This window comes from Macrotis lagotis, chromosome 1, assembly GCF_037893015.1.
Source record: "Macrotis lagotis isolate mMagLag1 chromosome 1, bilby.v1.9.chrom.fasta, whole genome shotgun sequence".
Lineage (NCBI taxonomy): Eukaryota > Metazoa > Chordata > Mammalia > Peramelemorphia > Peramelidae > Macrotis > Macrotis lagotis.
In genome coordinates this window covers 148,286,323-148,313,047 of record NC_133658.1, presented here as the reverse complement: position 1 = coordinate 148,313,047, position 26,725 = coordinate 148,286,323, and the positions used below count along the sequence as shown (strand labels likewise).

The following is a 26,725-nucleotide window of genomic DNA, read 5'->3' as shown; positions in this document are numbered from 1 at the left end:
AAGGGAACCTGTTGGAGGTTCCAATTAATTCTTTGTGGGAGAAAGACACTCACTGTAAGATAAAGGACAATAATAAATCCATGCATACTGCCAGTTTCACAGAACACAGTTTCTGCTATTAACATCTAGGACATCAGGTCACAATGTGCTTTAAGGTAAGAGTTTTATTTTCTTGGATATAATGTAGTCCTTGACTGTGATTCCCCATCCAAAATGAAAGAAGGATTTGACTTAAAATTTGTCATTTTTTTAATCACTAGCCTAATTCATCCATTTTCCCTTTAGTCTGAGTAGTTCTCATCACTCACTTTTCTTTCTCTTTTCTTATGTCTCTCTGTATCTCTGTCTCTTTATGTCTCTCTGTTTTATGTTGCTTTATGTCTTGTGCAACTTTAAGTCTGATCTCTGAATATCAATGAAAATAATAATGTATTTCATGGGAGTTTTCTGCAAAAATTTATTATACTTTATTTTTAATCAGAGAAAGGCACTGAAGTTAATGCCATCATTGTCGCATAGTGGATATAGATTATTGGACTTGAAGTTAGGAAGGCTTTAGTTCAGATTCTGCCTTTGTGTTTTATTAACTGTATGACCTCAGAGAAGTTCACTGAACTTCTCTGAGATTAGGTTACTTCATCTCTTAAATGAAGGAGTTGAACTAGATATCTTCTTTTTATTTTTTAAATTTATTTATTCTTATTTTGTACAAATAATATTTTTATACATTACTAAAATATTTGAGTAAACATAATAAATACTCCTCCCCCAAATATAGACACACATAAGTAATAATGTAAAGGAGTGAGAAAAAAATTAAAATTAAAATTGAAAAAAATGATAATAATAGTAGGTGTGGTCAGGTGGCGGACAGAGCACTGGCCCTGGAGCCAGGAGCACCCAGGTCCAAATCCGAACTCAGACATTCAACAATCACCCAACTGTGCAGTCCCAGGCAAGACACCCAGCCCCATTTGCCCTGAAACTCCCCCCCAAAATAATAATAATAATAAAAATTGTGCTTCAGTCTGTGTTCCATCACCTCCAGTTCTGTCACGAGTGGATCACATTCTTTATGATATGTCCATTACAAAAGAACTAGATATCTTCTTAGGTCCTTTCTTGCTCTAAATTTTTGATCCTGTATCAATCAGTTTGTAAATTAATTGATCCAGTAAGTCTTCTGTAGTTTTAGGAATATTCCACTTTTCTAACACTTTTTAGAATAAACTCTATTTGCATTTGAAGAAAACAATTTTTCTTGCAAGTTTGAGGTTTTCTTATTAATTTGGATCCCTGACCCCCAAAATTGTTGTCAAACCCTACCATTGATCTTACTTTTCATTTTTAAATTACATTTTTGATTCTACCTTGATCATTAAAATAAGGAAAATGAAATTAGCCCCAGAATCTATTCAATTGGCAAAGATTTAATGTGTGCTTCTGAGCCAGTAGGGGATAACCAAACAATATCTACTTACATTAAAAAATAACTGACTATCAGATTCTGTGTTTTAGCTATACCAAATAAGAGAATTTATCTGAGGGGCGTTTTTTATGGTAAAAACCAAGGAGCTGAGATTCTTGGTCTCTGCTTGTAGCTCTCTTAGCACAAGTAAAAAAGCATCATGATATAATGAAAAAAGAATGGGCCAGAGAGATGGAAGCCCTGGGTTTTAGTTCTAACTGCTCCTAAATAGCTGTGTCTTTTAGCACATTTCTCTTCTCTGGGTCCTAACTTTTTCCTTTGCAGAATGAGATTCTCCCTAATTGAAATTCTCCCTAATACTTACATTCTATGATGAATTTTATAATCTTAAAGCTATTACTGATCTTGTTGTCTCAGTCTCCTCAATGTGTAGGATTTGTCTGCATCAATTGCTTACCAAGAGGGTGATCTGAGATCCAAGTAGAGTAAATGGTAATTATGGAGGATTGTGAAAAACCAGGATACAGAAATAAAGTTTAGTTTTGTTAGATATTTAGATATCTATCCAAAGTATAATGGACTCCAATTCTATTAGTTTAACTTTATTTTTTAATATTTAAAAACTAAAATATTAAAAAATAAAGTTAAACTAATAGATTTGGAGTCCATTATACTTTGGATAGATATCTAAAAAAGAATTTTGGCAATAGTCGGTTTCTTCCCATTTCCACACTGGAAATGGGAGGCCTGTAGTTCTGATAAAAATTGTTAGATTCTGGGGTGGGGGTGAGGGAAAAGACAATAACTCACTGGATTTTCTATCATGTTCTAGGCTATCCTCTGTACTTCTTGCCGATGGCTGAAGGAGGGAAGAGAATCCCGAAAGCTGGTGTTGGTGGTGGTTTTTGTGGCACTCCTGCTGGACAATATGTTACTGACTGTGGTGGGTATGTTCTGGGATCATCCGTGGGTAGGGTGAAGTTGTCCTGTTATCTGTGTTGGTCACATCTTTCACTATAGGAATACTGGCTCAGAGGTTGCTGTGGTTAAGGAGGAAAGGATGAAGATTGGTATTTCTTGGGGTGGCTAGGTGGCACAGTGGATAAAGCACTGGCCCTGTAGTCAGGAGTACCTGAGTTCAAATCTGGTCTCAGACACTTAATAATAACCTAGCTGTGTGGCCTTGGGCAAGCCACTTAACCCCATTTGCTTTGCAAAAACCTAAAAAAAAAAAGATTGATATTTCTTAAGCATCCCAAATTGTGGAAGTCAGCATCAAGACAGTTGGGTGTGAAGGGAATTTTTTTAATAATAATAATGTTTGTCCTTCATTTTCTAAGAAGACTACAACATTAAGGAGGTGATGCCATGACAAGCAAGTAAATTGGATTTGAGTGAAGGGATGTTGTGCTGTCACCAGCCTCACTTTCTCCTCCAGGGTCATCTGAGCTATTTGCTAAAGGGAATTTTAGAGAACAAGAGAAGGGATTAAAAGAAAAGCCTGGCACTGGCAAAACTGTGAAGTTCACCAATTACTCCATCCTTACCCTTTTATTCCTTCTTCTTCATCCTCCCAAAGTGCCTGTAGGTTTTTACTCTCCTCAGCCTCATCCCAGATGACTATTACTTCCAAATGTGGCACCCCAACAGAGATTACCAATTCTATTCTCTGAATTTTCTCAGCTGTCATTCTATCAAATTATTTGTCTAGGTTCTCATTCCTTTTGTACTTTGTTTCCCTCCTCCAGATTATAGTCAAATAATCTGGTTTAACTGAATCTGTTCCCATGCAGAAAGAAATACCAATATGTTGTAATTGGAGTAACATACATTTAAAGAGTGGCTTTCTAGATGTTTTATTAAAAAAATTTATCTAAGTCTGAAGGAGCAACTCTAAAGGGGGATGATTTTAGGCACAGTGATAGAATGGTTTCAGGTAGGCAAGTCTTTGTTTCAAGCACCCTTTCAAATCTCATCATGTAAGACCTATTTTACATGGACAAGTAGCCTGCTTTCCCAGCTTTTCATCTAGACCAGATAGTGACAGAATCTCAAACTATCTGGTCATCTGTCACCTACCCTGTCAACTATCATCTGTCTCTAATTTTTAATCTAGTGCCCATCGTACCTACCTTCCTTTATGCAACTGAATTCAAAGGTGCCAGTATGTCTGAGACTTTGCCCTTTGGCAGCAGTGCCCCAGGAATTCACCGAAACGTGAACTTTTCTTCCATCTTCTCCTACTTTGATAATACTACATTGGTGGTTGAAGGAAGCAAACACTTGGGCAAGGAATGGATGAACGGTACTATGGGTACCCTACCTTCACAAGTCATTGGACCCAGCGTGGTACCTAGGAACAATTGTCTGCAAGGTACTGAGTTCCTGGAGGAGGAGAACCTACGGGTTGGACTTTTGTTTGCTTCAAAGGCTATAATGCAGCTTCTGATCAATCCCTTTGTGGGGCTCCTCACAAACAGGTATATTTTAATGGGGACCCCAATATCCCAAGGTAGTTGGGACCTCAGGCAGGACTTTGATATTACCTACTTCTATCAAAAGACATTCTTTTTAAGCTAGACAAAGAAATTGGGGAACTTTGGCATTTCTGGTCCCTAGGGAAAAAAGACAACTTTGAATATTTACAATAATGACATGAAATATTTAACTCATAAGCCTGAGTTCTAGATCTGTCTCTAGTATCCAGTGGTTTGATGTCTTCTAAGCTTCTAATCAAGAAGGAAGAACACATAGCAAATGCCTCACAATACTATAGAGTGTGACCTTTAAATGATAAGGGATTAGGAATATAATGACATATACCAAAGTATACATGAGTATGGATATGTGACTGTGATTATAATGAGAGAAAATTATACAATTGATTCATATGCTAGATGGTCTCCCATGCACATATACAAATGGACGTGCTATCTCTGCCTGGGATATAAGTGTATGAGTATGAAAAAGTACATAAAAAATCCAAAAAATTAGCATGATAAGGAGGTATATATATATATATAATATAGATAAAGATAAATAATAGATATAGATATCCCTCATAAATCCCTATAAAATATGCATACTTACTCAACCATGAAAAACATACAAATCTCTTAGTTTGTTGTTTTTACTTCCCTCTTAGGATTGGCTATCACATCCCCATGTTTGCTGGCTTTATCATCATGTTTTTTTCTACAGTCAGTAAGTACTGGGCTTCTCTTTTTTGGCATCCTTCAATTCTATCTTGTGAACAACAGGGTCAGATTATCTCAGAAGAGAATAAGAAATTTTAATTCAGAGTTTTTCAACATACAGCTGAACTTTTTACTCTGTGTATGTATTGTGGTGAGGGCAGGATCGAGGCATGAAGAGAGTAGCAAAGGCACCTCTATAAATCCATTTTGTCAATGTAGCATCCAGGAAATTTGATAAGAGTTCCCCAGTCCTAGAATAAAGAAGAAACATGGTAGGAGATGGGAAGTGGGAGGGGCAATAAGAACTCCATTATCTTTTGTTAAGAAATTATGATCACCTTTAAATATGGAATCTATGTGTCAATTGTCTATGTTCACATCTGTCTATTTATTTAATACCTTGGGCAGGGTTAATAGAAGAATATCACATCTTTGGAAGGGTAAATTACAGGATTATGTTTAAAGTGAAGGTTGATGAACAGGATAAAATTTATAGCTAATGGTATTTTTCTACAAACTCTACCATCAGTTGAAATAAAGTTGAAAAAGGTTATAGACAACTAAAGTATAGTAAAAAATCAAAGAGAAAGCCAAATCACCCCTTAGAAGTAAATATAGTATGTTTTTCCAATGAAGGGAGATTCAGGGAAGACAAATAACTAAATGAACTAAATAAAGAAATGATAAAGGTCAAAGGCTGGGTTATTAATTTTTGAGTAGTCCAACTTTAATACAGGTGCAAACTACCTAGAGACAACTGATGTAACTGTTCAGAAGTTTAAAAAGTAAATGAGGTATGGTGGATTGAGTGCTGGTCTTGGAGTCCAAAACACCTGAATTTGAATCTTAACTTGTGAGTTGAACAATGTCCAGCAAGTATCAGCCTTCTTGAGCTTGTTTCTTCATGTATAGTGTAGTTAATTATAATAAAACTTACTGTACAAGGTTGTACTAAGGATTAAAGGAAACAATGCATGTAAATCCCTTTACAAGTCTAAAAGTACTATACAAATATGAATTAATATTAATTTTCCCCTTACCCAATCCATTTTCTTCTTTTATTCCAAACTCAGCTCCTAATGTTCTTTCATCCCCCATTTTCCTTTGCCACCTTTCCTTAAAAAAATCAACTTTCACAAACATTTGATGTTTATCTGCTATTTTGGAGCATGTTACCATTTTTATCTTTTGGTATCCCAGCACTTAGCACAATATCTCATTCCTCTTTTTTTGTTTGTTTGCTTGTTTCTTTGTAGGGACCTATGATGTCATTGGCATGAGGAACTCTTGGTATAGAAATTACTTTCACTAATGCAGATTGATATTATCTGAAACTTACAGTTACCTGGGACTGAGGTAGTTACTGAGAGGTTAAATAATTGAACTGTATTCAAACTACTAATTGGAGTCAGAAGCTGAACTCCAACTGAAGTCAGGTCTTCCTAACTTCAAGACTGACTCTGTCTCTTGGTTCTCTTGTCTCCTCCATCAAGCCTCTCTTCTTATACAAGCTAGGTACTTAATAAATGTTTGTTGATTTAATTATGTATCTACTGTGCCCTCAGAACTATGCTAGTTACTATGAGGAGAAAGAGTACATCTCTAAATCTCAGAGGAGTAGTTTCAAATTCAAATGGTGCATTTGTTTGAGGTGGCTCTTATTTATTAGTACAACTTGTCTCCCAAGCTCTATTTCTCTTCAATTTGTCAATGCAGTTACTTATTAGTCTGAGTAAAGGGACAGATAATGTACTTTGGGAACTGCAGAAAGTCTAATTTCCCAGTAGGCAATTGGTTTGACAACCCTGCTAGATATTACATGCCAATAGAGCTCAGACAAATAATAGTGAAATGGAAAAAGTCAGGGGAAAATTTCACATAGAAGATAAAACTTAATCTAAGTCTTAAAGAATAGGTAAAATTTGAAATATGATAGAAAAGAAGGAGAGGACATTCAAGATGGGATGAAGATTATGAATCAATAAAGGGACTAAAGCAATGTTCTCTTAGGCCTTAAGTAATTTCTATAATAATAATAATAGTTACGTATATAAATTGAAAATGATGAACAAATGTATATCTGTTAAAAATGTACAGAAATACTCTTGGAACAAGATTCACAAAGCAATAATAATGATTAAAAATAAGTATTTTTTCAATGTTAATAATTAGTAAATAAGCATTTAAGCTTTGTACCACAATGTACCAGACATTGTGCTAAGCACTGGGGATAGAAAAAATATCAAATTAAATCAAGAAATATTTATTGGGCCCCTATTAAGTGCCAGGAACTGTTAAAAACTGGAAATATATTTTACAGAAGGAAAAAAAAACCCAAACCAAAAACCAAAAACCAAACAGTTCCTGTTCTCAAGGAACTTAAAAAGTCAGTGGAGGAGACGTTAAAAATAAAAAAAAACTGTGTACTAATACAATTCCTGTACAACCCCTGAAGAAAAATATTAGCATTAAAGACGACTCCGTAAAATTCAAAGGTGAGATTTTAGTTGAGACATAAAGAAAGCTGGGAAAGCCAGAAAAGTCAGGAGCTGGGGAAAAAAAGCAGGATTTTAGGGAATAGCCAAAGAAAATGTCCAGAGATAAAGAGTTTTTTTAGAGGAACAGGAAAGGAGGCCAGTATCACCAGACTACAGAGTAAGTAGAGTGAAGTAATCTTCAAGAAGCCTGGAAAGATAGGAAAGGGTCAGATTATAAAGGACTTTGAAAGTTGGAGGTTTTCATTTTTTTATATATAATATTTTATTTCTCCTTTCACCCAATTATATATTAAACCATTTAAAGGGGCAGCTAGGTGATGCAGTGGATAGAGCACCCACCCTGGAATCAGGAAGATCTGAGTTCAAATGTGACCTCAGACACTTACTAATTACCTAGCTGTGTGACCTTGGGTAAGTCACTTAACCCCATTGCCTTGCAAAAACAAAAAATATATATTTAAAGAAATTTTAAAAACTTTTGAATTCCAAATTCTTTGCCTCCCTCTTCCCAAACAATTCAATATAGGTTATATGTATGCAATCATGTAAAACATTTCCATATTAGTCATTTTCTATGAGAAAGGAAGGAAGGAAGGAAGGAAGGAAGAAAGAAAGAAAGAAAGAAAGAAAGAAAGAAAGAAAGAAAGAAAGATCTAAAAAATAGCATGCTTTAGTGTGTATTCAGACAGTATCAGTTCTTTCTATGGAGGTTGATAGCTTACTTTATCATGAGTACTTTGGAATACTCTTGGATCATTGTATTGCTGACAATAGCTAATTATTCACAGTTCTTCATGACAAAATAGGACTTTTTATATTCTATCCTTGAGGTAAGAAGGAACAACTGAAGTTTATCGAATGTGTGTGTGTGTGTGTGTGTGTGTGTGTGTGTGTGTGTGTGTGTGTGTGATGATCATAGCTACAATTTAGGAAGATGACTTTGATAGCTGAGTAGAGGATGGATTGGATTGCAATAGTTCAGGTGTGAGGTGATAGGGACCTTCACCAGTATTTATGGCAGTATCAGAGGAGAGAAGTGGAAGGATAAGAGGAATGCTATATAGGTAGAATTCATAGAACAGATCAAATGTGAGGTGAGATTGAAGACTCAATGATGTTTAAATTGATGGTCTTAGCTCTAAAGGAGCTAACATTAAAAAGTAACTGAAAGTGGTTTAACTTCAGTTGCCTATGAAGTAACTATGATCCCCAGATCAAACTCACAAGATGCTCCATGGATGACATCTACATAAACTTAAGCACCAAGTTTTTGACAAAGAAGCATAAGTCAGAGAATTTTGAGTCCATTTCATCTTCATTAAAATCTCCTGGGGGGGTAAAACAAAGAGTTAATATCCCCATTTTATAGACGAGGAAATCAAACCTCAAAAGTCACATTTTTAAGTGATAGAGGTAGAATTATAACTCAGATCATCTGCTTTCATATTCTGTATTCTTTTCATTGACTTCTCTTTGTTAGCAAGAATTGAATATAAGTCAAACAGGTCATTGTCAAGGTCTCTTATTATGTGTGTCTTTTAAGCTAGCCCTTGTTCCACCTTACTCTCTAATATTTTTTATATGAATAGATCTCCCCCACCTTAGGTTGGAAGCTTCTCAAATTCTTTTAACTATCTTGTATTGCTTACATTTTATGGTACATAGCTGTTCACATAAATGAATTTTCTTTGGTCTAACTTCATTAAAAGATCTATTATAAAGCAAGGATAGGCATGAAGGCTATATGATGCAGTGATTGTTCTTATAATGACTGATTTGCTGATTTGGCCATTCTTGGTGTTTTCTTCTCTCTGCCTAGTGTTTGCTTTTTCAGGAACCTATACACTTCTCTTCTTGGCCCGCACACTTCAAGGCATTGGATCCTCTTTTTCATCAGTTGCAGGTATATCCAACATTTCCACATTCTTCCTCAACTTTCTCTTCCTCTCCCCTTACCCTTAGTGTTATCTTTCCTTTCTTCTTAGTTCCCTTTCCAAACCTTGGAATTCAGATCCCTACATGTTAGCAGTAGGATAGGAATTAGATATCTCTTCATCTCGAGTTGAATTTGAAGACAGAAGACATAGTTTTGAATTAACTCTGAAATGAGGTGATGAATTAAATAACTTATGATGCCCCTGTCAACTTAAATTCTATGATGCAAAAGAAATCTTGATTTTGAAAAAGTCTAAGGATAAATCCCAGGGAAGGGCTATTGGAATTTATTTTTTTTTCTAATTTAAGTTGAGATCTTCAGCATGTCTCCTTCTCCTGTCATGCTCCAACACACCCATTTTAGCATTTCAACTTTCATCCATCATCCCCTTCTCCTTGTTTTTCTTTCCCCATAACCTTCCCCATCCCTCAACTTCCTAGGTGCTAAGAATCTGCTTTCTTATCTTTTTTTTTGTTTCTCCATCTCCAGGACTTGGAATGCTGGCCAGTGTATACACAGATGATTATGAGAGAGGGAGTGCTATGGGCATTGCTCTGGGAGGTCTGGCTTTGGGAGTGTTAGGTAAATACTTCTTTATTTTCAGTCATTGGTTAGAAAGCCAATGACTACTTGGATTTGGAGCATACTGACATAATTATTCCCATATTCAGCCAAGGTTGGGGAGGGGGATCCTTCTTGGAATGGGTAGGTGTCAGGGAAAGCAGTCTTCACTCACCCAGTATTTTGAATAATCTTCCATATTATATAAAAACAAAGAAACAGAATACCTTTTAAAAGGAACAAACAAGAGTCACTAAAATGATTGAATCCTGATCCAGTAAGCCAAGATTTCTCCTCAAATTTCTTTCTTCTCCTAAGCAAGATACTATCCCACCAAATGATAACACTGTTCCTTAGTTACTTCGCTGACCTTTGGCAAGATATTCCATCTCTCTGAGGTTTCTTTGATGTTTGTCAAGGTCCCAAGAAGGTCTAAATCTATAATGGATTGGTCCTGTGGTTGATTACCAGCCAAGTCCCATCCCCTTTTGCTTATCATCCCTGTTTGTTTGTTTTTAAACAGAATTCTTTCTAACTTAGTCTTTAAATAATTTCCTCTAGTGGCAAGACCAGGAGACCAGGATCAGGATATCCAGGTTTAACTTCTGACTCTCTTTTTATTAGCTGATTGACCTTGAGAGAAAATAAACTCATCTTTCTAAGCCTTCATTACCTGATCTATATAAAGTGGAAAATTTGGAAGATGAATTCTAAGGTGGTTTCCAATAGTGGTATGAAATTCAAATAGAATTGGGGCCACTAATCTATACATAAAAATCCTGGCTGGCTCCATATAGATTATTTTTAAAAATGTAATATTATCTATATTTTAATTATCTAAATATTGCTATATTTAAAAACATTTACTATTATCTATATTTCATTAAATATTTTCCAATTGCATTTTAATTTAAGGGAACTTGAGTGTTTTAGACCTTGTGTGGGCTTCATCTCTTACTCCAATGCTTTATAGTTCTGGTATTCTACAATTCAGCAAATTAGTCTTAATCTGAAGATCTGCTATTTGCTCCTGTGTTTAACATGTCTAGCATGAGGACATAGTCTCTGTCCCCAAGGACAAGGGAGTCTTGAAAGAGAAAGACCTATTTACACAGACACGAAACATTATTGAGAGGTACCCTTCAATTCAGGTGCTGTTGCACCTGACTGCTGTTCCTTTGCTTTTCAGTGGGGGCTCCCTTTGGAAGTCTGATGTATGAGTTTGTTGGCAAAGCTGCTCCCTTCCTTATTCTGGCATTGCTGGCCCTAATGGATGGAGGTAAGGGAATCATCCTTAAAGGTTATGGGTTAGAAACATTTTATATCATGGTATTTTGTGTGTATATTGAGCTATCTTTCCCTGTTTTAGCTTTACAACTCAGCATTCTGCAACCCTCCAAGATTTGCCCTGAGGTAAGTGATACTTGTATTTTCCTTTGGTTGTTGATGTTGCTATTTCAATTCACTTCATTCTCATCTTTTATGTATGGAATTCAGATAGAAGCTTCTTTAGAAAAGTCATTGCAGTGCTATAATTATTTTACAGTTAATGTTCAGTTTCACAGGTTATAAAAGAACTTCTCTCTTGTAAGTAAATAAAAATAGAAGTGTTACCTGGTATGATCAAAAGAAACCTGGCTCCTGACAGTACCTGCATGAACTCAGACAAGGTATTTAAATTCCTTGGACCTCACTTTAGCCACTTGTAAAATAAAGGAATTGAAGTAGATGAACTCTGAGGTTCCTCTGGCTCTAAATCTATGATCCTACCTAGGGTTCTGCTGGGATGGGGTAAGCACATCTTCTTTTGTTTCTCTAAAAAATATGACAATTCTAGTAGCATTTGGATGGCATTATTACTACTATTAAGTAACAGTAACAATTCATATTGACATAGCTCTTTGCAGTTCATAAGGTGCTTTCCCCCCCTCTTATTGGGTGAGTAATGTGATATTATTAATCAATCACCAAGCATTTGTTAAGTGCTTACTGTTTGCTAGGCACATAATATTACCTCTAGAGACACAAACATAAAAATGAAGCAATCTCTGTTCATTTCATCATACTCTGTTTAAAGATGATAAAACTGAGGCTAATAGTCTGAAAGCTAATAAAGTATTCAAAATCCAAGTCTTCTGACCATTTGTCCAGGACTCATGCCATTTGATTATTTTTAGCTCTTACTATGAACTGAACTCTTCATTAGCTGTTGTAGGAGGGTACATTAAATAGTTGATCTGCTGGGAAGAGCATACTAGCCCAGTCTTTATAATTCTTATATCAAACCTGGGTGAATATAATGAAAGGAGGTGGAGATTACTGATACTTGGGTGGTGAGGAAAGTGGGATAACTGTGTTTTTTGTTTTTTAGTTTCTGGAGTAGTCTCATATGAGAAAAGAATAGAATACAAGAATGTGTAAATTTGTAGGTAATTTTTAAGAAGGCCAGGATAAAAGGCAGGTTTGAGAGAGGCGACTCAGAATCAAGAATGCCTTGCCTTTTCTGAGAACTCCAGATCATCACAAATTGGTGTCACAACAGTATGTGGGTTTGTGTCATAACTCTTTATCTGATATCAGTGGTATTGTACCTATAGGAGAAAGTCTCAGAGAGAGAGGGGTCAGGGTTTAGTGGAAATAGGGTAATAAATAATGTGAGGGCAAGGATCTCATCTCTGCTCCCATCCTTATTTTTCATCTAAGCTAGACAATTCTCCAAGGTTTTTTGTCCATGATATCCAAGACTATTTTGTTCTCTTGCGATGATGCCAACTCCTAAGGAATAGATATTTTTCTTTTGAGATTTTCAGGGATTTTAGCAAATGATACTAGAGAATAGAATGTCTGGCTGAGGTAGTGCCTATTGTACCAGGGAATGGAGATGTGACAAACACCAGAAATCTGTGTTCCATAGCACATAAGGAAATCTACTCCCTACTACAAAGACTCTGGGAATTGCAATGGATTCATTAGGCAAGTTAACTTAAATAACCCTCCCCCTACCTTGAGGCTGGAGCCAAGATAAAGTTGTTCTCCAGTTTTCCCCAGAGTGGTACCCTGCAGATAAAAGTGCCCCAAAGCAATTTATCAGACTGTGTCTGGTAGGGAGTGACCTTTGTGAAACTAATGGCTTGATGGATATCAGTTCTTCCACATTGCCTGAGCACACCTGAGAAATAAGATACTGTCATATGGTATCCTAGGAAAAAATACTGTACTGGGAGTCAGACGATGTGGATTCTGGTTTTGGTTCTGGCTCTGCTACTTATTAACCATGTGACCTTGATGATGTCCCTTTTTCTGGTCCTCAGTTTTCTCCTCTTAAAATAAGTGTTGGATTATATGAACTCTAAGTTTCCTTCCTGCTAAAACATTCTATGATTCTGAAATGGCAAGTTGGAATGTCCAGAGGGCAAAATAGTATGATTAAAATGCAAACCACAGTTCCCTTATGGGATTCTAACCCGGGAAGAATTGCAAGTAGTTAAGCTCAGCTTTCTGTGGGCTATCTACCTACTCAGGAAATCTAAGACCTCAAAAAGTTAGAAATTCAGACCCTAGCTCAGGACTAATGAAGACATTTCAATATATAGAAGTCCAAGGACTAGAGTAGCAGCTCTCTCCAAGTGCTTCCCATATTGCCTTCTGGGATAAGAGTATTGACATTTAAATAACTGATAGTATACTTTACCTACATTGATTCATTTGACTCACTATAACTTAGTGAGGTAAGCATTATGAGTTTTATTACTCCCTTAGAGTGGGTGTTCTATTATTCAGACATGTCTGACTCTTTGTGATCCCTTGTGAGGTTTTCTTGGCAGAGATCCTGGAGTGGCTGGCCATTTCCTTCACCAGCTCATTTTATAGATAAGGAAACTGAGGTAAATAGGGTTAAGTGTCTTGCTTAGGGTCACAGGGCTAGCAAATGTCTGAAGCTGGATTTGAATTAAGTTCTTACTAAATTCAAATTGGCTGCCTTTAGTTTAGGTAAGAGAGATTTAAAAAATGAAAAGTCATTTAAGCACCAGGGACACAAAAACAATAATATAAAGCATAGATGGTCTTTATCCTCAGAGTTTACACCCCAACAGGAGAAAACACCGATTGGCCATTGGTGGTCCAAGAGGGGCATTTTGTTTGGACAGTCACAAGACAGGTAGGTAGAGCTCTGGTGACAAATCAAGATAGAAGCATAGATACACCCTTTCTAAGGAACAATGGCTAGTATAGATTTGATTTTGGTTACAGAAAAGGAAAGAATGTGGGAGGAGGAGATTGAGTCAGCTAAGGTAGAAGATGGCTAGGGGGTAGGGTGGGGAGGAATTGAATAGAAACCTGGGCTAGATCTACTTCATGTGGGTCACTTGGAAGGCACTAACCAAGCAGGATCTCCCAGTGGTCATACAGCCAGTAAGTTAGTAAATAACAAAGGTAGAATTTGTACCTAGGTCTATGTAATATAAACAATATCTAGCATTTAGGTTTTTGCAAGGCAAATGGGGTTAAGTGGCTCACAACTGGATAATTATTAAGTGTCTGCAACCGAATTTGAACTCAGGTACTCCTGACTCCAGGGCTGGTGCTCTATCTGCAGCACCACCTAGCTGCCCCAAAGTCTAGCATTTATACAATGCTTTAAGGTCTAAAAAGCACTTTATAAACATTTTGTCTCTACAACCACCCAAGGAGGTAAGTGCTATTATTATATTCATTTTACGGAGGAAACTGAGGCAGACATGTCACAGCTAGTTTCTGATTTTGTATTTGAACTTCCTGATTCCAGATCTACCTTCTAGAACAGGAGTGGGGAGTATCCTGCCAGAGGTCAGGATAGGCCCACAAAATCATTTGGTCTGTTAATACCATATTAACTGCAGGCTAAGACTCTCAAATCAATAAATCTAGGAGCTTTTTAGGAGTGAATTAATTAAATCTTTGACAAAATATAGCAGGTTAATTTTTAAATTGATAATTTTGTAAGATCCATGAATGATGTTATAAATATTCAAATGGCCTTTAACAGAAAAAAGGTTCCCCAACCCTGATTAGAATACTACCTGTAGGCAGTGGTTTTCCAAGTACTCTATCCATTTTTCCATGCTACTGTAGGAGTCTGGGACTAGACATTATCCTGACTCTGTCACTAAAAGTTAAGTAATCTTTTAGATTACTGTATTCTATGAGATTTAAAAATTCCTTAAGATTATACCTAGTTCTTTATTGCCTTGATGTAGATAGGAAGTCTGGCATCTTGTTCATTATAGATACCTACCAAATATTTGTTGAATAAATGAATGAAAAGATGAATGAATGACCTATCACTTGTTCAAAGCTTCAGTTTGTTCACTGGTTAAATCTAATACAATCTGTTTTATCTAGTTCATACAAAGTAGATTAATAGACATATTCATGTTTTGAGAAAAACAAAATCCTATACAATCAGAAGAAATTTTCATTTTCTTCAGAAGGAATTTTTATTTTCTCCAGAGTTCCAAAGGCACACCAATCTTAACTCTTCTGAGAGACCCTTACATCCTGGTGGCTGCAGGTAACCATTCTAGGTGGGGAAGAAAGGAATGGGGGACTTTGCCTGAGGCAACTGGACAGCTCAATCAGGACTGTCTCTGCAGGTTCCCTCTGCTTTGCCAACATGGGAGTGGCCATACTGGAACCCACACTACCTATTTGGATGATGCAGACCATGTGTTCCCCCAAGTGGCAACTAGGTAAGTATAACCCCCATTAACATCTCCGAAGTAATGTGAGGGAGTGATAACAAGAATGGTCTCCTTTTGTGGCCTTGATACTTCCCAAATGGTCTAGAGGTCTGTCTCTCTTAAAGAGATGGATTATCTCCTTCGATGGTTGAGTAGAACTGAGTTTTCTTGAACAGAATTCTCTCCTATGTTTGGTATATATGAGTTTAGACTGAGTATATTGGGGCGGGGTGGGGGGGAGGCAGTGAAGGGAGGGAAGGAGAAGTAAGACACATCTGGATCTAGATTTTGGATTTTTGGAAAAGGAAGCAAAATCTAAGTCACTCCAAGCAGTTGGAATGAACAAGGATTTGCAAATATTTGCAAATAAAATGAGAACAAGCCCCAGTCAATTCAAAGTTGCATAAATACAATGAGGAGGGTGGAGGATAAAGAGGTATTTCTAGCTAACTGAAGGAGGTAAGGGATTACTAAGGCTTGTATTCATATCAACAGTCCATTATTTCTTTTCTTTTTCCTCTATATCTACTCAAATTACTCTCCCTTCTCTTTGATCTCCCCCCCCCTTCCCTTTGTTATTGCACTTATGTGGCATAGAGGATAGTTCACTGGTTAGTATCAGGACAACCTGAGTTCAAATTTTGCCTCAAATATTTACTAGTTGTGTGAGACCCCAGACATATCACTTAAACTTTTGTAGGCCTCAGTTTATTCATATATACAATGAGAATAAATAATGGTACCCTCCTAACAGGATTGTTGTGAGGTCAAACGAAATAATTTATATAAAGTAATTTTCAAAGCTCAAAGTGTTTTATTAAAAATGTTAGCTCATCTTAGGTCTAGATCCTCAGATGATTCTGTTATGATTTCTTTTCTGCTTCAAAAGTAGACCTTGATTTTTTTTTAAATTTTTAAGTTCATCTTGCCTGAGTGAGAATGCCAGGGAAAAGGGATAGGACAGGATGATTTTCCTTAGGTAAGTAAGCCTGTGAATCCAGGGCTAGTAACTCCAAGTTCTCCTTGCCCCGTTCTTTTGACTACCTTTCAGGAAGAAACCTCTGTGACACAGTTTGGGTCATATGTGGGGCTCCAACCTTTTCCAGGAAGTCTAAGGCAGGGGAACAGGGCTATGTGCCAATTAGTCACAGCTGCTGAGAGTTGAGGGTGGTGGCAGTGGGGACGGGAGAAACTGATAACTATACACTGTTTGCTGAGTGCCCAATATAATATTCCAAATTTAATTTTCTGGGGGGACAATGTGAGGTTAGACTCCCATCTGTACTCCCCATTTACCCCTCAATTGAATTTCCCTCACCAGAAGCTGGCTCTGGTCATGACCATTAATCAGATTAGGTCCTATTCAGGAGGTACCATTTGTGCAGATAATATTCCTCCTGGCTGGTTCTTTAGGCTCCTGGAGGAGGGTGAGTGACAAATACAAGTTTCACTGAACTGTGGCTACCCTGCTTGAGGACAAGTCATGGGAAGGCCTTGAGGAAGCATTTCCAAAACTCATACGGTCAAAGATACATTTCATTTAATCCAACCTCTTCATTTTACAGATGAGGAAACTGAGGAGCAAGGAGACTTAGAATTTGTATTGAATTTTTGGAATTCCAGAGACAGCATTTTGTTCTAGACTAACTCATAGAATTCTAAAACTGGAAGGGACTTCAGGTTCTTATGGAAGCCCTTTCATCTTCCAGAGAAAGATACTAAATCTAGGAAGGGAAAATCACTTGCTCAAGGTCACACAGCAACAGAAATAGAATCAGAACCTAGGAATTTCTGACTCCCATTCAATACTTTCCTTATACATCACATCTCCTCTGGTCTTCTGGATGCTGCAGTCATTTTGTTGAACATGAAAGGGGGCAAGGACATTAGCAGATTTACATGTAGGAAATATTTAGGTCCCATAAGCCCTTTTTCTAACATTTTGCCCTGAATTCCGCCTAAGAAACATTCCTGTGATACAATCAATTATACTCGAGTATCTGAGGAACACTAAAAAGCAAACTCCTACCACTACAAAGGGTTTGTGATGCAGTCTGTCCATGACTATAAGTAGCATCCTCCCACTCTGGTACCTCTTTATTCACTGAATGCTGGTCAAAAAGAAATGGATGACACAGCGCAGGATGTTGACAAACTCTTTTTGATGGATAGACCTCAGGTTCATTAAATAGGTTGCAGCAATAACTGAGATTCACAGATGTAGCTAAGAGACCAGGAGGTTTCCAGGAAGTCGCTTCATTCAAGGCACAATAGGAGAGCTATTGCCTTTATTAAAAAGGTTAATTATTATACACCAACAGGATCAGCTAAAATAGCTGTCATCTAGTTTAAACAAACCATGCCAAAGGCACTTTGCTTCCTATCTATTGAAAGTTTATATTAAAAATAAATGTCATACCCAGTAACTTGTGAAATATTTATCTCTGGTCTAATTATAATTTCAGTGATCTTTTAAAGTATGGCAGTATTGTTTTCCTTTGAACCAAAGAGAAGTAGGAGATGAGCTCTGAGACATAGAAGAGAAAAACCAGGCCTTGTGATTTAGGCTGCTTATTTAATCCTGCTGTGGTTCAAAAGACAAAATTCGTCTGTCTGTCTGTCTGTCTGTCTCTCTCTTTCTCCTCCTCTCCCTATCTTCCATACACAGTGGGAGATACACATAGTGTCTTATTTCTCACTAGATAACACATGATCCCTTAAAGTCTATTGAGTTCCAAGCATAGGTTAATGTTCTACTGCTTCTCCCTGCCATGAATTCCAAGGCTATGTCTTTCTCTGGGTGCTGTTGTTGCCCTTTTGGGACAACTCACACTGTGAGAACACTGAAATGAATGACAGAAGTGTCATTTGCTCAAAACCTAACCTTCCTTTTTAGTATGGCTGCTCTTACCCATAGCTCTGGACAGCTCTCTGGCATGTGTGCCCTTATTACAAGGAAGGCTAGGAGAGAAAGTGGATAAATGGCTCCATGAAAATTCATCCACAGTGTTGGGATTTGGAAAGTGGAGCGTTACATAAAGCTCTGAATTTTCCTACTATTGAAACTAGGGATTACCTTCATAAATGGTGCTGTTCTTGAGCACCACAGGTCCAGGGACATCAGATGAAAAGGAAAAAATGATAACTGGCATTTGTATAGTCCCTTTCTGTTTATAAAATACTTTTATAATTCATATCTCATTTTCCCCTCACAACAATGCTGTGAAAAAGAAAAATGCTACTCTTAATCAAGCCAAGACAACAAGCAATTATTAAACACATTTTGCCAGATACTTTCTATGCTTAAAATAATCCCTACTTTCAAGGAAAGAGTTCTAATGGGGAATAATGTACAACTAAAATATATACTGAATAAACTGGAAGTGAACTCAGAAAGAAGGCACTAGCATTAACTGGGATTAGATAAGACTTCTTGAAGAAGGTGGGATTCTAGTTGGGACTTGAAGGAAGTCAAGGCTGGCAAGTGATGGCATCAAGGAGGGAGAGAATTACAGATTTTAGGAAACAGTCAATAAAAAAGGGACCCCCCTGCAAAAAAATCCCTACCAAGTTATAGAAATTGGATCCCTGTATCTACAATACAACGGTGATAGTTAACATGAATAGTAAGTATTCTCCTCTACCTCTTAAGGAAGAATGTTCTCTACTTTTTTTTTTGCTCATTTCACCTATAATTTGAGACAAGAGCTACAGTGATTGAGTTAATATTTTCCCTGCGTATCAGTTATTCTATGCTACAGGGCAAGGAATAGGTGAGAAGGCAAAATATACCTGCTTTACAAGGGATTTCCTTTGTTATATGGGGTCCAGAGTGGATGGGAGCTTTGTGAAATAGAGAAAAAGTTTTCTCTGACTATCCTAGAGAGTAGAGTGTAGAATAGGGGCATGCTTCCGTCAAAGGGAGAAGTTCCTAAGGAAGCAAAAATGGGAAAGCCCTAAGAAATGTTTTTCTCCTATAGGTCTAGCCTTTCTACCTGCCAGTGTGTCCTATCTCATTGGCACCAATCTCTTTGGGGTATTGGCCAACAAGATGGGTCGGTAAGTAATCTGTGGAGTTGAAGACGATATGGAAAGGAAAGATATGGTTGTAGCATCTGTTAAGGCAATCATGAAATCACACAAAGTTAGAACTGAAAGGAAGAACATAAAGAAAAGGCTCTAAACCACTTACTGTTGCTGTTCACTCATTTCAGGTATGTTCAATTCTTTATGACCCCGGTTGGGGTTTTCTTGGCAGAGATACTGGAGCAGTTTGCCATTTTCTACTAGTCCATTTTTATAGATGAGGATATAGATGAGAATAGGGTTAAGTGACTTGCCCAGGGCCACATAGCTAGTATATTAAACTCAGGAAGATGAGTCTTCTTGACTTCAAGCCTGGAACTTTATTCACTTGACTACATAGCTACCTTTTTAACTACTAGAATTATCTAAAAAGTGGAGTGAGTTCCTCATAAGGCACCAGGTTCACCATCATTTGACATCTTTAAGCAAAGGGTAGATGGCTACTTGTCTGGGATATATTGCAGGGAATTCTTTTTCAAATATTGATGTCCTCTGAAGGTCTTTTTATCTCTGAAATTTTAGTTTCTTCTAATCAACAGGATTTTTCATCTTAGACTATCAAAGCTCCATTGGATAGGATTTAAGGGAAGGCTACATAAGGATGGAGGATTTATTGATTTATGTTTTTATTGAGCTCCTACCATGTTCATGGCACTTTCTGAAAAGTCACACAGGAAATATAAAACACAGTGCTTATTCCTTAGGGCCTTATGATTTAGATTGGAGAGGCATGGGGGGCTGGGAAGGACAAAAGATCACTAACGCCACAAGGTAGGACATGACCAAAAAATACTAAAAGGAATAGTGAACTCAGTTTATAGTGTTAAAAAGGAAAAGTACATCATGGGTTAAAGGTGATCTGGGAAGGACTTATCAAGGTTTTGTGCTGGGCCTTGGAGAATGATTAGAATTTAGGTCAATGAAGGGAGAGAGAGCATTTTGGAAAGGGAAATGGCCTGAAGAAAGGTTCAAGAGTCATTTTCCAGGGCGGCTAGGTGGCGCAGTGGATAAAGCACTGGCCTTGGAGTCAGGAGTACCTGGGTTCAAATCCAGTCTCAGATACTTAATAATTACCTAGCTGTGTGGCCTTGGGCAAGCCACTTAACCTCATTGGCCTTGAAAAATCCAAAAAAAAGAGTCATTTTCATAGCTCATATATCCATCACATCCCCTTTAGAAAGATAAAGAGACAAGAGTAGCTTTCTTTCCATCAGATGAAGCAATGTCTATATCAAGTCAGTTATATGTTATTTTGTTTAGATAGAAAGTAGTTCCTGTAAATGGTACTCAGACAGTAAGTATCCTTACTGGTCATCTTTTTAGTGACGGAGTTGGGACTGGGACTGGAGGTGAAGGATGTCTCCCTAAAGTAGTTGCTTGCTTCCTTTTTATAGGTGGCTATGCTCTCTGATTGGAATGCTGGTAGTAGGTACCAGCCTGCTATGTGTGAGTATAAAACTATGAGTCTTTGGGTAGGACTAGCCCCTGGGGACCTGGTTTCAAAGTTGATTCTCTTGAAAAATAGGGCAGGATAGCAATAACCATCTTCCATCCCCAGGTGGAAAGACCTTCACTGAAACAAAGGCCTTATTCAGGGGCTCAAGATCTGGGCAAGAGGTGATAACACAGGTTGAAACTAGCTTGGGTAATCATAAATTATGAAGGTGGGAGGGGAAGAAGATAAGAAGAGAATGGCATGGTGAGGGAAGAAAAGCCAGAATGACTGAGAATCAGTATAGTATAGCCTGTGACCTATGATTAATGAAGATGGAGGTGTTGGCAACCTTTCAGAGGAGGTATGACTAGTTGTCCTTTATTCAGTCCCTCCTGAGACTAGGAGACTAGTAACAATATCTGGAATGGAAAGGTCCCTTCCACTCCTAAGTAGACATTCCAAATATATCAGAGAATAGAAAAATGATTGGTTTTTTTAAAAGAATCTTCTTTTAAAATGCAAATATATCTGATAAGTTGTCAGTTAATACTTTACTTGTTAGTTAATATGTCATGGGAGATTAGTATACCCTCAAAAGAATGGGACAAAGACTAAGTATGGGGAAAGCACTGAGAAGTGTGTATGTGTGTGTGTTTAAAGGTTCTAGGTTTTTTATGTCATGAATTCTTTTGGCTATATAATGCAAATTATGGATCAATCCCTTCTCATATTAATATTTTAAATGCATAAGACACATAGAATTACAAAAGAAATCAATTATATTAAAAAAAAATTTTTACAAGCCAAGTTTATCCCCCACTTTGAGATCTATCCATTGACCCCAGGTTAATGGCTATAGACCATAATAAAAATGTTACAGGAAAGTAACATTCCTCATTTTTCCCAGGGTCACTTTGATTTATACTTTAAAATAATCTTTTATTCCGTTTTTAGTATGAGTTGCCATAAGTTGTCAGCCTTTGCTATGTGTAATTCTCTAGGTTCAGTGTTTGTTGAAGACCTACCTACTCTCCCTATCTACACACACACACACAAACACACACACACACAAACACACAGACAATTAGCAACTCAATGAAAACCTTTTGAGGATAACAATAACAATGGAGAAGAAAGTGTGTAATGGTTTAGATGTGGGAAGATATATATATTTTATCTTTATATAAAACCATCAAAGTCCTTTGGATAATACTCAGAACATATCTTACCATGAAGTCTCTCTGCTTTTGTTTTTCCTCAAAGGTTCCTCTTGCTCAGAATATATTTGGTCTCATTGGCCCCAATGGAGGTCTAGGCTTTGCTATTGGTAAGAACTTTCTCTCAAAGAAGAAGTCAAGCATGTAATTCTTTTTTGGGGGGGCTGAGGGTTGCAAGGCAATGAGGTTAAGTGACTTGTACAAGGTCACACAGCTAGGTATATTAAGTGTCTGAGGCTGAATTTGAACTCAAGTTCTCCTGACTCCATGGCTGATGCTCTGTCCACTGTGCTACCTAGCTGCCCCTAAGCATGCAATTCTTACTCCATCCTGTCTCCCTATCTTAGTTTTCCTGGGCCTGGGAACCCACCTTGGTATTGAGTTCTAGGTCAGCTGACTTTCCTGATCCTAACTTTGATCCTGCCTGGGTTTGGGGAATGATTTAGGGAGAAAGAGATGAGGTAAAAGCAGTAATGAAGAGTTGCTATTTGGGAAAGACTTTATAATTCCTACTTGGGGAAGGGAAGGTAGAGGAGAGAAAGAAGGAAAGGGGATGGAGAAGAGGTAAAATGAAAAACTAGGCAAAATGCAAAAGGAAGAAGGATGGATAGGACAGAGTCCAACAAGTAAGGAGGGAGGATAGTGACTAAACCATGCTGTTTACTTTGGTCACAGGTATGGTGGACTCTTCTATGATGCCCATCATGGGACACCTAGTGGACCTTCGCCACACATCTGTGTATGGGAGTGTCTATGCCATTGCTGATGTGGCTTTCTGTATGGGATTTGCTATTGGTATGACTCCTGTAGGGACAATATTCTAGACCTGCTTCCCTAAAAGCAATGAATCCTCTTCCATCTCTCCAGTCCCATTTTGATTAGTCAGTCAGTTTTAAACCTAGATAGAGTATACAAAGCACTCTGTTTCTCATGGCTAACTGTCAGTCTTGGGACCTTTGACACATATGACCACCTCATTTCTATATCCTTCCTCTACTATAGCACAGTACCCAATTTCTTTCTGGTCTGTCTGGTGGATCTACAATAAATGTTTTATTTAACCCTTGCAGGTCCATCTACTGGGGGTGCTATCGTCCATGCTATTGGTTTTCCCTGGCTCATGGTCATCATTGGAGTCATCAATATTGCCTATGCACCACTCTGCTATTGCCTTCGAAACCCCCCAGCCAAGGAAGAAAAGATTGTAAGGGACTGATTCTAACTGTGGTTGAAAGAATCTCTCTTTTCTCTTTTCCTTCTTTTCTTTCTTCTTTTCCCCCTCTCTTTTCCTCAGTTTTTATCTTTTTCTTTTTCTATTCTTTCTTCTCTCATGAGTTTCTCTCCACTTTTCATTATAATTATGAGGAGAGGTCTTACAGGTTAGTGGGTAGAGAGTTGGCCTTGTAATGAGGAAGTTCTGGGATCAATTCTTGTCTCTGACACATACTAGTTGTGTGTGATCCATGGACAAGTCATTTAATTTTGAGTTCCTCAAGCAACTCATGACAGTAATTTACCCAGAAGTTGCTGAGACACTGTGGTATATAAAGTTTCCACATTGGGAACCCACACTGATGAAATCATAGATTCACAATAATAATTATAACAATAATAGTTCACCTTTCTGTTGAAGGTTTCTGCCTTTCTCCTCTTATTTCTCCTTTTTCTTTATCTATCAGAAGTAAAGTCTACAGACAAAGTGATGAGATTTTCTCCTTCTGTCTCTTACCACAGGCAATTCTGAACCAGGAATGCCCAATGGAGACAAAGTTCCATGGATTGCAGAAGTCCCAAAGAGAATTTCCCTTGAGTGAGGACAGTGAAGAGGAAGTAGAAAGTGAGGAATAGATAAGGAGACTCCTGCTTTAGGGACCTGGTGGGCATTGTTCCATATAAATGTCTCCTCCTTTCTCTGAGAAGTACAATTCTGAAGGATACAGAACAAAATGCCTTCTAAATATTCTGTCCTGGAACTCTTCCTTTTTCTATCACTGCCTAGGAAGGAAAAGAACTTAGACCTGTCGGTTCTATTGTATCAAATGACTTTTCCTACACATATTTTGCTTGACCCATTATTCCAGGAAGGAGTGGGGAAGTGATTCCTACCTTAAAAGGCTATTATGAAATTGATTAAATGCAAGCATTAGCATTCTTTGCTAAGAGTTGTTAGAAGAGGGTGCAGGGAAAGCATTAATTATAGGGAGATATCCAGAGGGCACAGGGGGCCTCTGTTCTTTTTGGATTCCCAACCTAGAGTGAATCCGACTTTACTTTTCACATGTAGCTTGTTTCAGTTATACTCTAATCACAATGGACCCACATACATTGATTTGTTTTTAGGAGGACAGGGGAAATAGGTTACAAAAATCTCCAGCTCAAGAAAACCTTGGAAACATTGATATCTAGCTATTTTATTCCTAAAGGGTTTTTCAGCAATCATTTAGGATAACAAAGCATTGGATATAGGTCAGGTTTTATTTAACTCAATCCCTAAAACATATAACAGGCTCATACTGGAGCTCTTCATTTGGCTTCTTACTATCTGTTATTGTCTGCAAGCTATTTTACTTTCTAGGCCTGAGTCCCTTCATCTATAAAATGAAAGCTTTGGATTAGATGACCTCTAATTCTTAACAATTCCAAATCTGATATTTTAGGATTCTCAAGGTATGTTGAATCTTATCTTATCATCCCTGAGTTGATCCTCAGGTTTGTAGCAGCTTGGAAATTGGGCATTTGAGTTAATGCCAGAACAAAGGCTTTGTTATGGAGCAGTTCACAGAAAGAATTCACATATTGTCTAGAGGCACCAGGAGGAGAAAGGCTGCCTACTGTGCTCATTGCCATGTAATTCAAGGGCATTCCTAATGTTCTGCCTTCCTTTCTAGCCTTTGGAGGCAGTTGCTTTTCTCATTTAATATGTTCCCATATGGTCTTTTCTGGCTGGGTTGAGAAGGCTGTTCATGAAATTGTCTGTTTCATAATAACAACAATAAGAATAGATAGACAGCATTTATGTAGTATCAATTATACTCCAGACACTGTGCTAGGACTTTTACAAATATTATATCCTAGTCACAAATCTACTTCTTTTTCTGACCTTATAGTGGTAAAACAGGTTTTACCACCTTGCAAATGACAGCAGTATCCTGGAGCCTTTACAGCTCAAGCCCCTTATGCTTTCACAATTTTCATATGGAACAGAGGATTTAAAGGACAGCTATCACCTTGTCAAAATTCCTCTTTTTTACAAAGAAGAGGCTTGCCTGAGGTCAACTAAGTAGTAAATAGATGCTGGAAGGAGAATCTAAGGATTTTGGTTTCAAATCTGGCCCTCTATATATTGCCATTCTATATATTACTATATATTACCCATTCTATATATTAGAAGCCTTAACTAAGCCTTAACTAAGTATCTTAAGAAATGAGAAAAAAAGATACCCAGAAATCTACAGTGGAGCAACATGAGAAATTTTTTACACTTGTTAATGAAAAATTAAAGGTGAGATTAATAAAATTGAATGTAAGAAAATCATTGAATTAATAAATTAAGGAAATGGTTTTTCTGAAAAAACCCAATAAAATAGATAAACCATTAGTTAATATGATTAAAAAAAAGAGGGAGAAGAAAACCAAATCGCTGGTATTAAAAATGAAAGGGGTGAATATACCACCAATGAAACTGAAATCAAAGCAATTTCAAGGACTTATTTTGCCTAATTATATGTCAATAAATTTAACAATTTAAGTGAAATGGAAGAATATTTATAAAAAGCTGAATATTGATTACTAACAAAGTCTTGTCCTTTTAAACTCTATATAGAAATTAAAAGAAAACAAACTGAGTGAATATAATAATTATTAAGACTTTATTCTAGCAACCTCTACAACATTTATTAAACACCTGCCACATATATGGGTTATAAGTGCTAAGGCAAAAGACATGATACCTATCCCCTAAGAGTTCACGATCTAGATAAGAACAGGAACAGATTTTTTTCAAAATACCAAGTTGCTAACTTTAAGTGATAATACTACCAGCTAACATTTAAATAGTACTTTAAGGTTGTAAAGGAATTTGCATATATTATCTCATTTGATTCTCACAATAAGTCTGAGGTGGTATATTGTTATCTCCATTTTTACAGATGAGTAAATTGAAGGAGGGTAAATGATTTGCTTGGTCTTCCAGACTCCAAGTTTATCCGTCCTTTGACTGTGACAAGCTGACTCCCATAAGTACCCCATTACCCTTAATTGTACTATTATTGAAAAATGAATTGTATATACCAAGATGAGATTCAGAGAATCTCATCAGAAGAGATTCAGAGAATAAAAACTGTAATTCTGGGGCAGCTAGGTGGTGCAGTGGATAGAGCATGAGCCCTGGAGTCAGAAATCTGGCCTCAGACATTTAATAATTGCCTAGCTATGTGACCTTGGGCATGTCACTTAACCCCATTGCCTTAAATAAAAATAAAATAAAATAAAAACTAATTCTATGAGGCAATGATTACTAAAGATTGGAGCAACTAAGGAAATGGAGATAGGAATTCACTTGGGCTAGAAGAAAGGGTAGGATTAAAATACACAAGAATGAGGAAGGTATTCCAGGTCAGAATGAGTAAAGAAAGGGAAGAAGAAAT

General features: G+C 37.2%; 1 protein-coding gene across 1 annotated transcript; it reads left to right on the top strand.

Annotated features, from left to right (window-relative positions):
- SLC18A1 (solute carrier family 18 member A1) lies at window positions 1-26,041 on the top strand. Its single transcript, XM_074225207.1, has 16 exons — window positions 1-155; window positions 2,262-2,376; window positions 3,546-3,909; window positions 4,575-4,633; window positions 8,944-9,027; window positions 9,550-9,642; window positions 10,811-10,900; window positions 10,991-11,034; window positions 15,112-15,172; window positions 15,255-15,350; window positions 19,322-19,400; window positions 20,822-20,873; window positions 22,126-22,189; window positions 22,755-22,874; window positions 23,150-23,283; window positions 23,814-26,041. The coding sequence occupies exons 1-16, from the start codon at window positions 144-146 to the stop codon at window positions 23,925-23,927; spliced, it is 1,581 nt and encodes a 526-aa protein (XP_074081308.1). The 5' UTR covers window positions 1-143; the 3' UTR covers window positions 23,928-26,041.
- Window positions 26,042-26,725: the final 684 nt, after the last annotated feature.